The following is an 18,549-nucleotide window of genomic DNA, read 5'->3' as shown; positions in this document are numbered from 1 at the left end:
TGTGTGTGTGTGTGTGTGTGTGTGTGTGTGTGTGTGTGTGTGTGTGTGTGTGTGTGTGTGTGTGTGTGTGTGTGTGTGTGTGGCGCTAATGTCATGCGATCCACCGTGAATGGCCCAGAACTGGGTTGGATTTGGAAACACACCACAGACATGGGAGACTGAACAGAGCCCCGTGTGTGTGTGTGTGTGTGTGTGTGTGTGTGTGTGTGTGTGTGTGTGTGTGTGTGTGTGTGTGTGTGTGTGTGTGTGTGTGTGTGTGTGTGTGTGTGTGTGTGTGTGTGTGTGTGGCGTAAACAAGAGGCTCTTCTATTTTGACTCTGGATGTGAAGGTCCTGAACTCTGAAGTGTTATTTTTATAGCAAAGTGTTTTCATAGCAGTCGTGTGCGCTGTTTTCCTGCATGTTTTTGTCATGCACCATAACCACTCCTCTCCTCTCTGCAGCGCTGAGGGCAGCCACGTGTCTGGTCAGAGTAACGGTCGGGACCCCCAGGCGCTGGCCAAAGCTGTTCAGATTCACCACGACACCCTGAGGACCATGTACTTCGCCTGAGCTACACCAACCCTCCCCAACCATTGCCACCCTTTTACACAAACACGCAAACAGACACAAACATGCACACCTGGCTCGCCAGTCAAGGAGTCCTCATATGTGCAAGTCCCCCCCCCCCACCACACACACACACACACACTCACGCCTAGTCAATCCGGACCTGACACTGTGCAGAGGAAAGCAGGGAGGAGGGAGGGGAGGAGGCACCCCCACACTGGACTGAGGATGCAAACGCTGCTTTAAAAACAAACAAGAGAGAAACTCAGCACTATTATGCAATATTAAACCAGCCAACCAGTTTATTTTCGCCCTCATCAGGCCCCCTTCTCATCGCCCCTCCTATCTGTTCTTCCCTGTTTGTATCCTTTACTTGTGGCCTCGTGGGTGTTCCTTTTTTTTTTTGTACTTTCCCTTCCTTTGGCAAACTTATAGTTTATCAGTCTGCTCCTTTGCCATCTGCAGTACCTCAAGTCAGTTGGAGCAGCAAAACTTTTACGTTCTGTTGACTCTCACCAGTGTTTGAAACGAGGGAGCAGAGAACGGAGTTTCCGACTCTGGAGTTGTTGTGTTGGTGTGTCAGTGGACCTGAGGTCCTCCCAGTTGCCACTTTTATTTTTCCTTCTCCCTCTTGTTTCCTCTATTCTGTCACTTTTTCACCAGTGTGTGAAATCACCAGTTTCTTGCACGGAGCAACATGTTCTTTTGAGCACACTGCCACCTGTTGGCGACGAGGTATAAATGCCCCTTTAAAGTCACAACACGGAGTTGTTGTCCTCTAAGTTTTCAGATCAGTTTTGATTCATCTTTAGCAGTCAGCTGTCACATTTAAACAGGGGCAATTTATATTGGCTGATATATCAATCGCAGCCTTCTATGGATCTATTTAAAGTATAACACTGTTATTTGATTCTGGTTGTTATTTTTCTTCTACATTATGTGAAACATGTTATGACTTTTTTTTTAATCATTTAAAATCATGTAAGCTTATGTTTTTAATCTTAGTCGTCGTCATGCATTCGTTTCCCTCAGTGCTTTATCTCACTTTCCCTGTCTTGAGTTTGAGATGGTGGGTAAATAGAGATCACGTCGATGGTTTCCTCTAGTGCAATAATCAGTTGAACGAAGGGAAGTGGATTTTAGGGGACTTAATGGTTCAAACGAACAGTTAGACATTTCATTTGAGAGTGAGTGTCCTCGACAGGAGAACGGTTTGCCACTTGTTAGGCACTTTCATGTATTGCTCCTCTGTGAGACGATTGATTGGCATGTTTTATGAGTTTGCCCTTGCTGTTGGGCATAAATGGTGCAACTGCAGTTTTGGTGATTTTCATGTTTTTACTTGAATTGAAAGATTTTATGCGCCTCTGTGGTTTGAGGATACTTTATCACCAATGGGCATAATTTCATAATTCCTGATCCTCAGTTTGCTAATGAGGCTGATTTTCTTAATTCCTAAAAGGTTTTCGCCCCACAGCAGTTAAGTGGAGTGTAAAGGCCACAAAGAGGCTGTATTCAAGTGCCTGGTGGAAGTGTTAAAAGCTGCATAAGATATTTCAGTGGGGTGGAATAATCAAAAAGCATATTCCAAAACATGGACAGCATAAGATGGTTTAAAGCAAGACAGTTTCACCCGATGCCTCTTTTTCTCCCGACTTTTCTGTGCATCTCATTCAACTCATGCTAAGATGAATATATTTATTGTGTTAGCCTCCACAGCTGTTTTAGCTGTTGGCATTGCTTCAGAGCAGCGTTCAAGCAAAGTAGGCCGAGTCGTCTTTTTTGCTTAATCTTCAGACATGGATTCAGCTGCTACAGTGTGTTTGTAACTAAAAGGCTGGGTTCATGGACACGGAGTCAACCTCGTCAACCAATTGTCTCAATAATCTGTTTCTTTCAGTAGAAATCCTGCATCCAGGACGTGTTTAACTCCTGTCCATGTATCCGGCCCAAAGTTGTGACTGGCTTTAGAACAGCACTGAGGAGTGAAGTTAGTGACCAATATTTGCAGCAGACGTACAGCTGACTGTTGATATGAAATGATTGTAGTCACATCTTGGCTCCTCTGCACATCTGAAGCTCGTCTGGGGGGTGTTTTTAAAAGTTATCTGCACTAAAAGAAGCTGTGTTTGGGGACTGAACACAGGTGTGGTGCTACTCTGAATTAGAATCTGAAACTGAACCTCTTTATGAGACTCTAAATGAGCAGGTGGGTAGGAAAGTAGTAAATAAACGGTTAACCTCACTCACTTACGGACAGGAGAAGGCCCCACTGCTATGACTGGTGCTGGAGATTTAGGATTTCCTTCTGTAGACATGATCAGCATTGAGAATCTGTTAACGGTACAGTGGCAGACGTCCCCTCGGACTGCGAGGTCTCACGTCAGGTCCTGCATCAGCTGTTGCATTTGACTGCTTTTCACAGGCGAGCCTTCCTGCGTAGAAGCCAGTGGGTTTGAGCCTTCATAATTTCACTAGTGTCTGAAAGCCTTTTTAAAAAGCCAGATCGAAAGTATATTTGTACATTTTAAATTATGTAATGCACACCACTTATTTTTGCTAACAGAAAAAAATAGTCTAATTATTAATCTTAGTAATAAATGTATCATGATAAGTAATGGTTAAAAAGGTATAATAACAAAGTTTTATTATTGCAATAGACTGTTGACTTGTTCCTGTGTCACTGTATAGTTTATGTGTGAACAGTGGTTGGGTTGTTGAAACTAGTGGCGTGTTTGGACTGTCATACTGTTATTGATCGGGATGTGGACTTAAAACAGCCTCTTGCTTTGATGTTTGGAGAAAAAAAAACGCAAGATGTTGAATGCTTATTTCTCTCCTTTTTTGTGTCGATGCACGCACAGTCGGAGGTTTGTTGTAGAGGAGAGAAACACGGGAAAGAGAATATTACATACTGTACTCTGAACGGCTTTGTATTAAGACGCTTTTGTGACGACAAACGGTAGAATAGAAGAAGAGTCCACTGATGTATTGAGTTTCTGCTCTTGAATGTTCGCTTCAACTGGTGCTGACGCCTGCTCCTTATCAGGCGGGAGAGTGAAAAGGAATGTGGTTATGAAAGTTTTGATCCATTTCAAGGACAGGTGTGATCAAATAATATCGTCACAAGGGTAGTAGTTCTCTATTCCTTTGTGTTAAAGCCTCGGGGGGATTTACGTAGTATTGCAACCTCTGTTGGTTTCCTCACAGACTCCTCTCCTTACACGAGCCACTTCATGTGCTCGCAAACACAAAGAGTTACCCTGCCGGTAAATCTGCGGTGTGACAAAGCCTGTAATCTCATTGTTGCTCTCTTTCCCCTTTGCTCCCGAACATTTACTCCCCGGTGCCAGAGGACTACATTCCTAGGCCGTACAATCCCATCCGATCCCCCTGGGAGGCGTGAGAAAGATTAGAGCTGAAGGACAATAGTGTGGTCTGGTCTGTAAGATACAGTGGGTTCTGTTTTTCATTCAAGTATGTGTGATGTAGACAGGCGGATCAACGCTAACTTTATGTGGCAGGTTTTGTTGGAAGTCTATAGGTTGATTGCGAGAATCCATTTTTAACTCTAAGTGCTGACGGTAATGGATGTTCAGTTTGTGTATAAACTCGACGGCAGTTGAACACATGTTTACATAGCAGATGTGTTTGCCTCGCTTACAACTGAAATGCCATCAGCTCTGCTTTGCAAATATCAGCTAGTAGAGAAGTGACCTAACATGAGCGAGACCATTTGGGGCCTGTGGAAGTGCAGAACGCTCAAAGGGATACAAAGACAATATTTATCTGCTCAATTTGTCCTCAGCAGACATCTGTGATACAAAGCAGGAGAACAGACTTGTTTTTCTTTCCAGTTCTATTAAAATGACTTGTTAGACGTGATTGAAATGAAAGGGTACACTCAGCTCACAGCTAGCTGTGGCCTTTGGCTCTCAATTAGGATCGCTAATGATACAGACATGTCTTTTTATGGAAGGATCAAACATCAAACCTGCAAAGTGACAACTGTCTGGTGATGAAAAATAGCTAAATTAACTTGAAAAAGGTCAATTTTCCCCTCTTTAAATGGAAGTGAAGGTGTATTCCAGTAATCGATAAGTATCCCTGATTTTGGTTAGTTTGCAGTGGAAGGTAGCAATGGAGTGAGAAAAAGTCCACAGAAAGTGCCTTTCCTCTTGATGGTGCTGTTAAATTGAAAGATAAAATGGAAAATCAAAAAAGCAGAATCTCCTTGTCAAGAACACATTGCAGTGCAGGAACAGCTGCATTTACACACACACACTCACTGTTTGTTTCATCGAGAGGGTAATGCAAACTCATGTTTCATGTATTTAGACATTAAGCCTGCATAGAAATAGAATACATGCCAAGTTTATGGTTGTGGTTGAGCTTTTTCGCTTCCTAGTGCATTTAGTGTCTTGGACCAATGGTGTCGTTGGTACAGTGGAATGTGCGTCGGGGTGGGTGGGGGTGGTGGGGCGGTCTGGGGGTCATAGCTGACACTAGCGTGGTGTAACACGGCCCAGCCCACGAATGACAAACATAGCACAGCACTTTAGAGACTGCCACTCTCACGCAGACACATAGCCAAGAGGTTTTTAATCTCTGTCCCTCCAGTCTTCCCCCGACGAGGAGGAGGAGGAGGAGGACAGGATCCAAACCTCAGTGTAAACGAGGAGTTGAAGGGATGTGTGTTACCAAACAAAGCAGTCGGTCGTTAAAAGTGTGCCTCATGCTCTCGTGACTTTGTTGGTGGCTCGGTTGAGTCAGCCTGCTCTCGGGTGGTGGTTATTCCCCTCTGGAGTTACCACTCGACACTTTGTTACAGCTAGGGCTGGGTGTCAAAACACGATATCAGTACCTCCCAGATATTGGCAACCTTTTGATGCACCCCCAAAAAAAAAAAAAAAAAAAAAAAAAAAAAAACAGTCCAGAGGTTTTTACAATTCTTGCACTGAGGAATGTTTTCTTCTTGAAGGGCATTTTTACTTAAGAAAGCAACACAAGTGGGATAGAAAACTCCTTGAAAAAGCATGAATGACTGAAAATAATTTGCCTTTTAGTGAGCTCTCATTCAAGTGTCATTTTACAGCAGGTTTAGAGATGAAATAAACAGAACCAGTGTCAGTATTTTCTCACGATGCCCAGCCCTAGTAGCAGCTCATGGCATTCTTTCATCTTAGTGCAATGCCCTGCCGTGTGTCTTGTCCCCGATGGAGGGAATTTGTGCCCAGCAGTATCCCTGTCTTGAGCCGGTAGGGTGTCGACTAAAAAAAAAAGAAAAAAAAGAAGAAAACCAAGGGTGGTCTGTAGTTCTGTGGGTACCTTTTCAGTCCAGGGGGTGAAATCTTTCTATTACAAGAGATCTCAAAAGAAAAAAACAAAAAACACTGCACCTCACTTACCTTGGTATGCTGCATATGTTATACTACATGAAAGAAAAACTGCAAATTGCTTTTATTATGACATATAATGCTTGAGTAATGCCTGATTGCGATATTCTTATACGGTAACTATTTTAGAGTCAAAATAAGTATAACTGTAAAAAATATTCTCTGTTTTGTCTTAACACTTATCCGATTTTGAAAAATTGTTCTTGAGCCGACTTTTATTTTGTTGTCCTATTTAAATGTGTCGTTCTTTAAATTTATATATGAAATATATATATGCGGAATATTTTATGGTGTATTTATTGAGAGTGCATTCAAGCGGCTGGAGTCTCCGCATCATATTTGCAGCATGGTGGGGGCGGAGCCAGGAGGATGAGGCCTTTTTTAAGCCCCTCCCCCTCCATGTTGACGCCTTATTCTCCGAGACACGCAAGCACAACAATATGGAGGGGGGTACGAGGTGGAGGAAAGGGACGGGGTGGATTTGACCTGGCGACATTAAGTCAACTTCCCCTCCTCCTTTCCTTTGATATTCTTTACCCTCCACTCTTCTGCTACCACCTGAGAAGGCCAAATGCCAACCCCCACATGTTGCAGCTCATCTCTGACGAAGGGAACCATTTCTGAACCACACTGACCTGAGTGTCGAATAGCTGACTTTTTTTCTCATCCCAAGCTGCTAATTGGTACGTTAGCCATGTAAAGTCCCCGAGCCAGTAAAAAACAAAAAGGCAAGTGGGAGAACGTGAAGTTAAAAAAAAAATATATGGAAAAAGCTGTGGAGGAAAGAAAGAAAGGTGTTGGAAGGGCAGAATTCTCTGGATCACGGTGAAAATTTTAGTGTCGCTTCTTTCCTCTGGAGTTGTCAATTATTTTTTCCTGTGCCAGAATATTTTTACAGCAGGAACAGGTCTCATTCCACAAGAAAAAAACATGCCTCAGCCTTAAGTGCGTTTCTTACATAATCGTCAGATTTCTATGTGACTTTGCGATGCCTGTGTTGGGTGGCCTACCAAGAAAACAAGCCTACATACTTGATCCGATTCCCCAACCGGCATCCTCATCTCTTCTCTTTTCTCATGTGAACCACTAACATTGCTACAGAACTTACTGATGTACGAACAAGCTTTCAGAGATCGCTGTGACCCATTTGTACTGATGTCAGAACAGAAACAAGGTCCGGGTCAAACAGCATGTGGAAACGATTCCTGGCATTTGTTTTAACCATTTGAAACCTGAGCAAATTGGCCTGATTTCTTCCAAAAACATGGGAGGAAGGCGATGACCAACTTCAGAAATGAACCCAAAAATAGCAAGACATTAGTAAAAAGTTACAGGAAAATTACCTAAAAATTAGCGAGAGAAGGAAAGTAAAAAAAACAACAAGGAAATGACCTGGAAAAAAAAAGGACTAAAAATTTAAATACATACGTTCTGAAACATATTTTGAATATATAATACTAATAATCATAAACAGTTTCTGGACCTTTTTTGATAATTTCCTAATATATTCTTTTGTTCTTGCTCTCTCCTATTTTTAACATTGATTTTCAGGTTGTTTTTTTGTCTCCTTTTTTATCAATTTCTTGCAATTTGCACATTGCATTTTTCCCCTATGTTTCTGAAGAGAATTTAACATATTTGCTCGGTTTCAAAAGTAAAAATACTTGTGAAATGCATCTGATTGCAGCACAAGAGAAACTGATGTTGATCCAGGTTTGAAAGGGTTAACCAGATGAGCAGTGCTTACTGTCTCAGGACAATTCAGTTAAAATATTCCGAATGACATGGAAACATTTGCTAATTGACTTTTAGTGATAAACTTATGTTGCCGTTGATGGCGAATCCAAAGAACAGCGTTTCCAGATCCAGTTTGAGCCGGGCCTGACAGGAGTGCTGGATTACAGAGACCTGTGCCTGTACAATGAACCAAGGATGAACTGCGTTGTGATGAATTGCTGTTCTTTTTTTTAATTTTATTTTTATTTTGTTGGTCATCCCTCACCCTATTGGAGGATCAGAGACATGGAACTTTTGAGTGTCCCAAAGTAAACAGGCCCTCTGTCCTTTATAAATCAAATCATTTTGGTTTAAAACATGTTTACTGTAATGTTTACTCCCATGGTTTTCACGTTTCACCTGTTTTCATCCCATTAGCATTCCAATAATGACTTTGAACCAAATATTGCACAAGAGATTAGGCCCCTGGTGCCGTCGTTCCCTTGTATACACACAGTGGTTTTGAAGACAGATATTTGACAGTGGCCAAGGATTTAAAAGATTTTGTGTATGCTGATTGTTTTTGTTTTTTTCTTTTCAGCATCACTCTTGTGTCGGTCTTATCTCAAACTTAAGATCTTGGACTCTGATACCTCTGAGTGATGCACCAGCAAACGGATGTATTGAACAGTCGAACCTTCACCACCAGATGATCCATGTCTCAGTCTCTCTGTATGTTGCAAAGGCTCTGTTGTACCAACAGCTCTATTCCTCTCAGTTTTAAATGTCTCTTTCTTTTGTAACTCTCTCTTATAGGTTGTTGGCCTTTTAGTGTTGCTTTGCTTCAGTTTGAAGTGTATCTTTGACTAATACTTGCAATAAAATGCTTTGCTTTACTTTGGGCGTCTTGGTGGGATAGTGTTTGAAAAATAAATCAATGTTTTGTGTTTACAAAGTGAAATTGTAGATTTTTAAGGTCATTTTGAGAAACTACTCAAAGTAAGGTGTTGTACTTTATCAGAGTAGAGAGGTGGCTAGGGTGTGAACTCTTTTATTTTTTATATCATGACCCTCTCAGAGCCTCAAATAATTTTCCCTGATCCATAAATGACCATATCTCACAGTTTCTGGCTGAGATAAATTGTGTGATTTAGGAGATTTTTCAAACCCACTTGCAGGTTTTCGGGTTGTGAGAATATTTTTTAAAGAATACAAAATATTACCACAAACATCTTCTACAAGTTGAACGTCCCTCTCGATGCTCAAAAACTTTTTGCACCACACTAACAGTCTCTAACCAAATATTTAGGAATGTATTCAGTAGCAGAAGACATGTAAGCACATCACAATTACAAAACCGAGATACTGAATCCCAAACCCATACTACATAGTAATTCTGCACATAAGTACTACATACTAGTTTTCATAGTATGCTGTATTAAGTCAGTGTACCAAAAATAAAATATATTTAAATATATATTTCCTCATGACATATCTCAGGAGAGCCTTCACAATGGAATTATAAAAAATGTGTTTATATGGGGTTAGGTGTCATATTGAGCCTCAGTGACCAAAATCACTATAAAGTCTGCAGGTGTTGGGTGATGGTGAGGCAAGCAGACTCTTACATAAAATCAGCCCAGATGCAGGTGACTGAGTGTTAAGGGCTCTTTAATATTCTCAACTCTTTGAGAGTTATTCTTTGCATTTTAAAACCAAACAGGACAACATTAAAGTCTCAAAAGGCCCAGAGACCATAGTGTCTGGCTCTGCTAACATCGGGTCTGCATTTGATTGAGGAAGGGTCAAAATGACGTAGTTACGTGATTTTTCACCTCTCTTTAAACAGTCAGAAAAGGAATTGTCACACTCTAATCGGCCCAGAGGGAAAATGCACCAGGCTGCTCTAAGTTCCCAATTAGGAGTCCACAGCCGGCGTAACAGGTGATCTGAATCACCCTCCAATCAGCTCAGAGGAGCTGTGACATCCAGCAACAATCGACTGAAAAAAGGAAAATGACAAAAAATACTAAATACAGAAGGACTGCTACAAGTTTAAGGGTATTATACTATTTCTAATAATACATCAGATTTCATTGCACTTTTCAGTGTCCTCAAAGATGCTTGACATCAGGGGTGTCCAAACTTTTTGAATGAAGGTCAGACTATATGCTTTGCAAATGTGGGACTGAAAACACCCTGTCAGCCCAGCTTCTGCGCTGGGGATTTGAAGGCGGTTGTAGGTAGTGAAAACAATCTTTTTTTTCTGTGTTTAACCACGAGCCAGAGGAGGTTGTGGAGGGCCGGGGTGATGTAACAACAATGTTATGATTGCCTCAGGGAGATTATGGCAAAGTCTGGCTGTTTTAATTTAGTTAATTTATAAAGTGGAAGCTGGAGATTGTAGCAGAATGATTTGTTAACTGATTAAATGTAAAGACGGTCTCCCTGACTGGACCCTCATTAAGCTTCATTTAGTTTACTGTCTGCTCTGAGTCATTTATTTTGTCCCTTTTCTAGTGTAAACACACTACTATAAATCTTCATCAGTATCAGTATGTTGTATGGATTTTGGTCACTGTGATTATGTTTAACAAGTTCATCATCTTAGTTTACTGTATCGGCACGCTAACATTTGCTACTTAGCACTAAACACAATTTATTTCTAATGGGAATCACATTAGTTTTGCAGGTATTTGGTCAGACACCATTAAAGTCACATTGACCACATGGTGGTGCTAGAGGAAAAGTCACTCATTCGGATTTTTATTTGTAGACCATGAATGTCAGCACATAATTCAACAGCAATCCATCAAGCAGTTTTTATACCTCCACGCCGGCTACAGCCGTGGCCAGAGGCCGTATACTGTTTGTCTGTTCGACTCATTCTCGTGAATAAAACAGTTACTTTATTAATTGTATTCGTTACAGTCCAAAGAGAGTGTAATGTCTTCTGTCATGAAGGAATACTGATTAGACACATGTAATTTTAGAGGAGGCTTCACCACACACACACAAACACACACATGAACAACCAAAGAGACACAATCTGGTCTGCAGAGTGATTTCCACTAGCGAGCTCAAGTGATTACAGGTGTGATATGTGTGGCAGCAGAGAGTGAGGCCTCATCAAGCCTCTCTGCACAGCTGTGGTGAACTTACACAGGTGATTTTGTTTTGCCTGATTAGACCTCTCCCTGTCCTCTCACTCTGCCCACCCCTGCCCACACACACATTTTTATATATACATTTTTCTGTAATTCCTAACAAAGCTTCACACACACCCCCAGTGATGACACAAAACCTACATTCTTGCATGTGGGACTTTTAAAAATGTGCAAAGATGCTTTGAATGGAATTTGGAATGATGTTTAAATGATTGAAACCTAATTAAATCAGTTTCATATCTCCACAGGTTTTATCAATAAATGTCAGTGTCATAGGTTTAAGAATTTGTAGCACTGCAATATTTAACATAAAGAAAAAATATAAAATAGTTCCTTTTCTAAATTTCACTGTAGGTTTCCCATCAAGTTGGAGGAATAGACTGAGTACCACGCTGACTTGAAAATCAAATTCAGTGGAACAAAACAAAACAAATGACTAGAAAATAATATATTGTGAATCTTAATCCAGAAATCCCAGTTTGGTTAGTGTCTGTTGGCACGTTTTCTGTTATTTTTCCGCACGGTTTTGTGTCAAGTGCTTAAACAGTGCCCTGTAAAAATGACTAAATTGCATTTTGTATACTTTTATTAAAGTTTGGAATTGGGACTTACTGCTAAATCCATATTCACTCTTGTACCAGAATTATATTAGTGATTAACTCAATTGAAATGGATTTTCGATGGACTCTTTTGAACTCTTTTAGAAATTGATTGCATAAAATCTGATCAACAGAGGATTTGTATTGTTTTAAAGCTGATTTGTGACTATTTGTGCAATTTTCATATGCACTATATTGTATTATATATTTTTGTTGTATGTGTTTTGTGTATGGAGTTTGTGAGTCTGTTGTGGAGGATTTGCATCATCTACTGGACAATTTCTTATTAAATTTCAAAAAGTTGATTTTTTTTGGTAATTTAAGGTTGTTGCACTGGATTCAGAGTTAGAGTTAAACTCAAATCTAACCTTACGCCCTCTAATGAAACACTTGCTGTGTGCACAACTATTTACTATTTGACAAAAGTCAGAGCTGAGAACCTGGTTTGACATCACTGACTAGACTAATGTGTAAAATGCTTGAAATGACAGAGGCAGTCACTTTTCTGCTTCATGTGATGTGATTGGTCACTGTGATATTGTACCTCATACAGTGATATATGTTGCTGCAAGAAACTTTGGCAGCTGCATTTAGGCCCACAGAGGGATGTCTGTTTGTGTAAACAGTGGCTCTGCCTTATTTAAATGATGTAGGGAAATGAACACCATCATTTTGTCAGCTGGACGTAGCTTAGCTCAGGGAGACTGAGCCGTTTATGACAGTCAGGAAGTGAAGATAATCAGTGTTGAGTCCCACCCTGCAGAGAATCTGGTTTCACACAGAGCATCCATCTTTCCGTGTTTCAGTGACAGGAAGTGTTGTTGCTCAGTGATGTTTGTTTGCTGTTGGTTATTGTACTCTCATTTTGCTGAGCTGTAGCTTAATGTGTCTAGTTTCTTGCAAATTTGCTGCAAGTGTTTCACAGAAAACAAAAACAAAGCGCTGGTTTGTCACTTGTGTCTCCGGTGTACCAGAGATGATAAATGTAATTTTCTTAACCTCTCCTTATATGACATCTCTTCCAGACCTTAGTTTCATAGCTCTCCACTGAATTTTCTCATTTTTACCACATATCTTAATTTATAAGGACACCAGACTGAACTTGCAAATTTAAGATGAGATCTAAAAATACTTCTTTGCATACATTTTGAAAACGTCTTCTGATTATCGTCAGCATAGAGTTTGCCTTTTTAATTTTTTCTTTTTATGAAATGTGCATGTGCAATTCAAGTGAACTGTCAACAACTACACCTATATCCTTTTCCTCTTCCACTTGCTGTACCACCAGATCTTCAATTGTTTAATTAACTCTAATGTCATTTGATTTTTCCAGTGTGTAAATGTTGACATTTTTCTGGGTTTAATTTCAGTAACCACCAATCACACAAATCACTCATGCTGCAGGGATCTTCTTGAAGGTGGGTTATGCCAGTGTCCTTAGTACTTATTCTAAATATTTTTATCTTATCTGCAAAAAAAAATATGCATCAGATTTAACACACTTGGCAAATACTTGAGAAACAACAAAGAGCACAGGTCCGAGTACAGATCCATGTGGAACTCCTGGGTGTAGCTCATGGTGCACAGGCGAAACTAGAAGGGCACTTAGAGTGCACAGACCTTCAGCACGGCCAAATGCCTTATTTATCAATGTTGACAGAAACTTCCTCCAAGTTTCATGAAAATTGAGCCAGCAGTTATTCCATCATCCTGCTGACAAACAAGCAAAACCAAAACAATCTCCTGGTTCACTGGTTAAGTTAAAAGAGAGGCAATGAGAATAAGGGTTACAGAGTGAGCTGTAAAAATAACACTTTGAGATTGGCCTTCAAAACAGTCAAATGAAAAGAATTCAGCTTCAGAAAAACATTTTACTTATTTTATTTTTTTACATGAAACTGCTGTTTGTATTTGTTAATTGGTTGAAATAACCAGGTACTTTTTGGGAAGAGTAAGAGACATCTGTGGATAATCTGGCGCACATTTTCTGTCATTGTTAACATAAAATTATTGAATTTTGGGTTTAACAAAATCTGGTATTGCTGTTAGATATTAGTGATTTTACAAATCAGTGGAGATGTCACAAACTATTAGTTTTGCCTTGTAGAACAGCATAAAATATAAGTCAGGCCTGATTTCATCAACCACTCTGATTAAAAGATAAAAAATAAAAATAAAAATCACAGCCAACCCTGCTGCTGTTTTGGGACAGATATTGATGTTATTTTTCAGACTGTCAGAGATATTAATTTCATAATTTCTGAGGCAGAGGTTTGTTGAATTCAGATCTCTTTAAAGTCTTTCGGTCAGCGTGCGGAGGATCTGTCATGTCTATTCTCACTCGCCGCATTTTGCAAAGTCAAATATTGATGCAACAGCAATTCAGGCAGCAGCACTTTATCATAATTACCAAAGCAGCTACACAAATGGTTCTAATTAAAATAAATACCAACTGCAAATATGTGTCAGCTTTAATACACCTCTGAATCACCATTTTTATAAATGAGTTAACAAACAAAGCTGACTGAACAGCACAGGTGTCTCACGCCGCTGATTAGGTGAATGACACAGACAGCTACATATTTTTCAGTTTATTGTTTTATCTTTATTCTCTTTAAAGTTTTTTTATAGTTTAGTAGTTTTTTTAGTTTTGTTTGGTGTTCATTTTTGTGCTCTCTCTTCTTCTTTTCTGTTCCTCGTGTGCTTCCAGCTGACATCTCTGCAGGTGTCTATGATTAGGTAACGATGATTAGCTGCATCTGAAACAGCTTGACCTGGAGGTTATAAAGGGAAGCACTGCAGTGCAAGACTCTGTGTGTGATAGAACTGCTGCAATTTTGTTTTGTTGTAGGCTTTGCCTTTTCTCTCTTAAAAAAACATCAAGGATGTATGAAAAAGAAAACATACTTAGAGTATCTTTTGCCAGAAAGCTCCTTAAAAATGATTGTCGCAAAACATCTGTTATGGTGTTTTGTGGAAAATCAGAAACGTATGGGGACTGTTGATCTGTCACTGACCAGTTTAGCTGCAGTTTAACAAAGGTCCTCTGTGCATTTATATTCACAATCACACTGCAACAAGCCACATTTGAGTGACAGGTTGTGGATTCACAATCAAAACAAAACTTGCTTTAAAATTCAGCGAAGAGGCCTCATCATGAGGATGGCTCTGAGAGGACCCGGTGAACACAGTTCGATGATTACACAAGGAAGTCTCATTGAGATTAAAATCTGTTTTACAAGAATGAAACACCTGAGAACAATTTGCATTTACTTTACTACAAGATGAACCAGTCACAAAAGAGCACATCACATTTTCAGACCTTTTAATTAAAAGGCAAATTTAATTATATTGCACATTTCATACCCAAAGTGCTTTACAGATTACACAGGTAAAAGCACAATAAACACATGATAAAAAAAATAAAAGCAAGCAGAGCACAGAAGAAAAACAAAGGCAAATGCAAAAGCACACAGAATGAAAAAAAAAAAATAATGCGAATGAATTAAAAACAACTATAAAATGGCCTTAGATTTGAAAGTGCTCAGTATTGTCTCAAATCTTGGCTCTGCTGGCAATTTGTTCCACATTTGAGCTGCATAAAAGCTAAAAGCAGCCTCCCCATGTTATGTTATACTCTGGGAGCAACCAGTTATTGTGAACCAGCTGACCTGTGAGGTCTGCTGGGTTCATACTGGATCAGAAGATCTGACATGTATCTTGGACCTAAACCTTTCACTGACTCTCAGAGGAAAGGACAATTCAAAATAAGATCCCTTCTTTGTTGAGCCTATTTCTCCTAGACTTAACAGAGCTCATTTTAAAACCAGTATGAAATTTTGACCATTTTGTCATATTTCTTAAATTCTAATTCACCCTGGATTGAAAGTATGCTCTGCAGTTTCAGCTCTCACCAGGTGTGGGAGCACTGCACCAGGACAAAGTGTGGCTTGATAAGAAAAGCATGAGGTGCTGCGTCCTCTGTCAGGGCTCATCAATAACATGTACAGTAGGATGTAAAGGGTGTGCCTGTGTTTTGGGAAGAGAATCCAGAGAAAAGTCACGCTGAGGTCTGAATGAAAAGGTCTCAGAAGGACAGAAGGATGTTTATGGACAAGAGTAGGCTTGATGTCACGTTTCCTAAACATCACAGGATGTTGACGTCTTTATTTCAGCGCTGTATCTTGTGCCTGTGACGTTTTTATTTTACCTCTAACCTCCATCGTTGCTTCTGTCAGGAGGGTGTGCGATGATATACAGGAGAAAACAACGTGACTCATGGGCCGCACGCCTCTATCTGCTCTGTCCCAAAGATGAAAAATGACTCTGTAGCACAGGGAATCATCACAGATGTCAACCTGCAGAAGACACCCAGAATACCATCCCAGCACAGGACTTGGCGCCTGCTGGACACCATCAGCACAAATACTGAATTAATGATACCACAGTCTTTGTGTTATGTAAGCATAGTTTGTGATTGACTATCTGCTGAGGGAATATTTGGCTTTTTTAAATTTTCCTAAAAAAGTCATAAAGTAACCCGGATCTGTCGTGATGCACTTGAAACTTCATGAACTTTTTAAAAATTTGAGCCAAAATGACAATCACCTATGGAGTAGTTTTGTGGAAAATGCTTGCTTGCTGTCTTGCTGAGCGCTGGATGGAAAGATCTATACCGCTCTCATGTCTGTCCAATAAATATACGGCTGCAGCCAACAGCTGTCTGTGCAGATTTATGCCCCCCTCCCTTTTTTTTTTTTTTTTTTTTTTAAAATTGAGGGTTTTTTAAAAATTTGTCCGGCACAACTGTTTTTAAAGGTTATATATGTATGTGTGTGTGTGTGTGTGTGTGTGTGTGTGTGTGTGTGTGCGTATGTATGTATGTATGTATTTATATATGTGTATACACACACACACACACACACACACACACACACACACACACACACACACACACACACACACACACACATATATATATATATATAATGTTATTACTATTATTTTTATTTAACCACTTTTTTGTGTTTGGGTGGTTTCCATCTAAAAAAAAAGTTGGGCCACATTTTACATCTCTCCCTCTATTCTTTTATTTAATTTGATTGACAGGACGCCAGGTTTGATATTCAATAACTGATGACCTTCAAAACTGAACGTTGTTTGAATTTATTAAAATTAGGCTGAACCTCTTTTTTCCCTGTTCAAATTATGAGTCTGTCGTAGCTCTGTGCAGTGAATACTTTTGGCATGATATTAACTAAAGGAACATTGGCTGGAAAATCCAAAAATGTTGTAGAAGGGGTGCCACTGGAGTTGGTTAAAAGCCCAGAGCATTTCTCAGAGGCACTACGTACGTCATTTTTTTTTGTTTGCTACAAAAACCTTATCATAAAGATATACATGTTGTGTATTTAATTGTACTTAAGTTAAGCTAGCTCACTGTAGCTTTATATTTACTGTACAGAAATGAGAGTGGTAGCTATCAATGTAACAATGAATAAAATCAAATAAAATTTTGCAAAGAATGTTGAACTATTGCTTGAAGAGCGGAGTGGCTCATAACAACATGCTTAGATTATGAAACTCTGAATAGAAATAGCCATCACGTTTTTCTCTAATCACACCACGCCACCCATTCTCCTTTTGTCAGCCCTTCACTTCTATCTCTATCTACATGAATACGTATAGTTCTGGCAAGGAAACGCAGCGGTGATAAGAGTAACACGCTGGAATGCACAGAGACATTGAATGATCGAGGGTCAGCAGAGGGAAGGCTGGACGCTGATGTTTCTCATGGATGTGTCATGAATCAGTGCTCTGCTCTTTATGGCTCTGGAGAACAATGCACCCCACAAACAAGAATTTGAATCTATGAATCAGCTATTGTGTGTGTGTGCGTGTGCGTGCATGTGCGACTGAAAGCAGAGATGGTGATAAGATATTATTGAGCTGTCAGGGATCAGCAGACAGTGTTTTCTATTTTATGGACTGTGTGAATTATTGCAGACCATTCGAACGGTTAGTCCCTCCCAGCTATTCTTCACTTATTGTACACTTGTCAGTCCTCAGAGTCTGTAAATGTATCTATAATAAATTTGATTATATACAGATCATTTTAAATTGAGATATTATGTAAAATTAATACAAGCATAAATCTTTTCTCACTGAAGACAGTATATCTCATCATTACATCTCTGTTACCAAAAAATAAGGACAAATCTTTGCTCCTGAGGGAGAAGGCTGAAAACCAACATTGAATGCCCGCTACCTTTGATCCTACAGGCAGTGCTGCATTTAAAATCAACATGATTGTTTTGAGGATATTATTACCTGGGCTCGAAAGCACTTTTGAAAACATTGTTGGTAAACACAATTTATCACTGCATATACAAATGCAAGCGAAGACATGCAAAGTGAAAGTCATCTATCAAAACATCCAGAAACACCAACTCATCTGAAACAGGCTGACACAAAGTCGAAAAGCGTGCTTTGGTTTGACGAGTTCACAATTCAAATTAGTTTTGGAAATCATGGATGTCGTGTCCTCCGAGGTAAAGAGGGAAAGAACGAAGAAAGCCAGCATCTGTAATAGTGCGGGGGTGTGTTAGTGCCAATAGCACATGAATGCTGAACGGTACATACAGGTTTTAGAGCAACATATGCTGACATCCTGATGAAGTCCTTTTCAGGGACGTCCCTGCTTATTCCAGACAGACAATGCCAAACCATGTTCTGCACGTTACAACGTATATGCCTTTATAATGAAAGATTGCAGGTATTAGACTGACCTGCCAGCAGCCCAGACCTGTCTCCCGTTGAATGTGTGGTTTGTTATGAAGAGAATTTAATTTCCCAAATGTAAACAATTAGTATCTACAGTCCCCAAACATGTACTAAGTGCCATTACAAGGAAAGCTGATGTAACACTGTGGTAAACATGACGCTGTCCCAACTTTTTTTAAACATGTTCCAGGGATCAAATTCAGTGAATATAGAGAAAACACAGATTACTAAGTATCTTGTCTTTGTACTGTATTCAATTAAACATATTTCAAATGCAAATCTTTGAGCTCATTTTTATTCACACTTAACAGAGACTAAACATTTTTTAGAATTGCAGTTG

At 39.7% G+C, this 18,549-nt stretch overlaps 1 protein-coding gene across 2 annotated transcripts in view; it reads left to right on the top strand.

Annotated features, from left to right (window-relative positions):
- The window catches only part of LOC121945179 (protein argonaute-3), a 41,331-nt gene extending 35,190 nt beyond the window's left edge, over window positions 1-6,141 (top strand). For both annotated transcript variants that reach the window (XM_042489217.1, XM_042489216.1), the window contains exon 19: window positions 443-6,141. In XM_042489217.1, coding sequence (XP_042345151.1) covers window positions 443-551 — 109 coding nt within the window. In that variant the 3' untranslated portion in view covers window positions 552-6,141. The remainder of the gene's footprint in view (window positions 1-442) is intronic.
- Window positions 6,142-18,549: the final 12,408 nt, after the last annotated feature.

Source organism: Plectropomus leopardus, chromosome 7 (genome assembly GCF_008729295.1).
Source record: "Plectropomus leopardus isolate mb chromosome 7, YSFRI_Pleo_2.0, whole genome shotgun sequence".
Taxonomy (NCBI): Eukaryota; Metazoa; Chordata; class Actinopteri; order Perciformes; family Serranidae; genus Plectropomus; species Plectropomus leopardus.
Note: the sequence above shows the minus strand (reverse complement) of the source record. Positions and strands in the feature narration are given on the sequence as shown.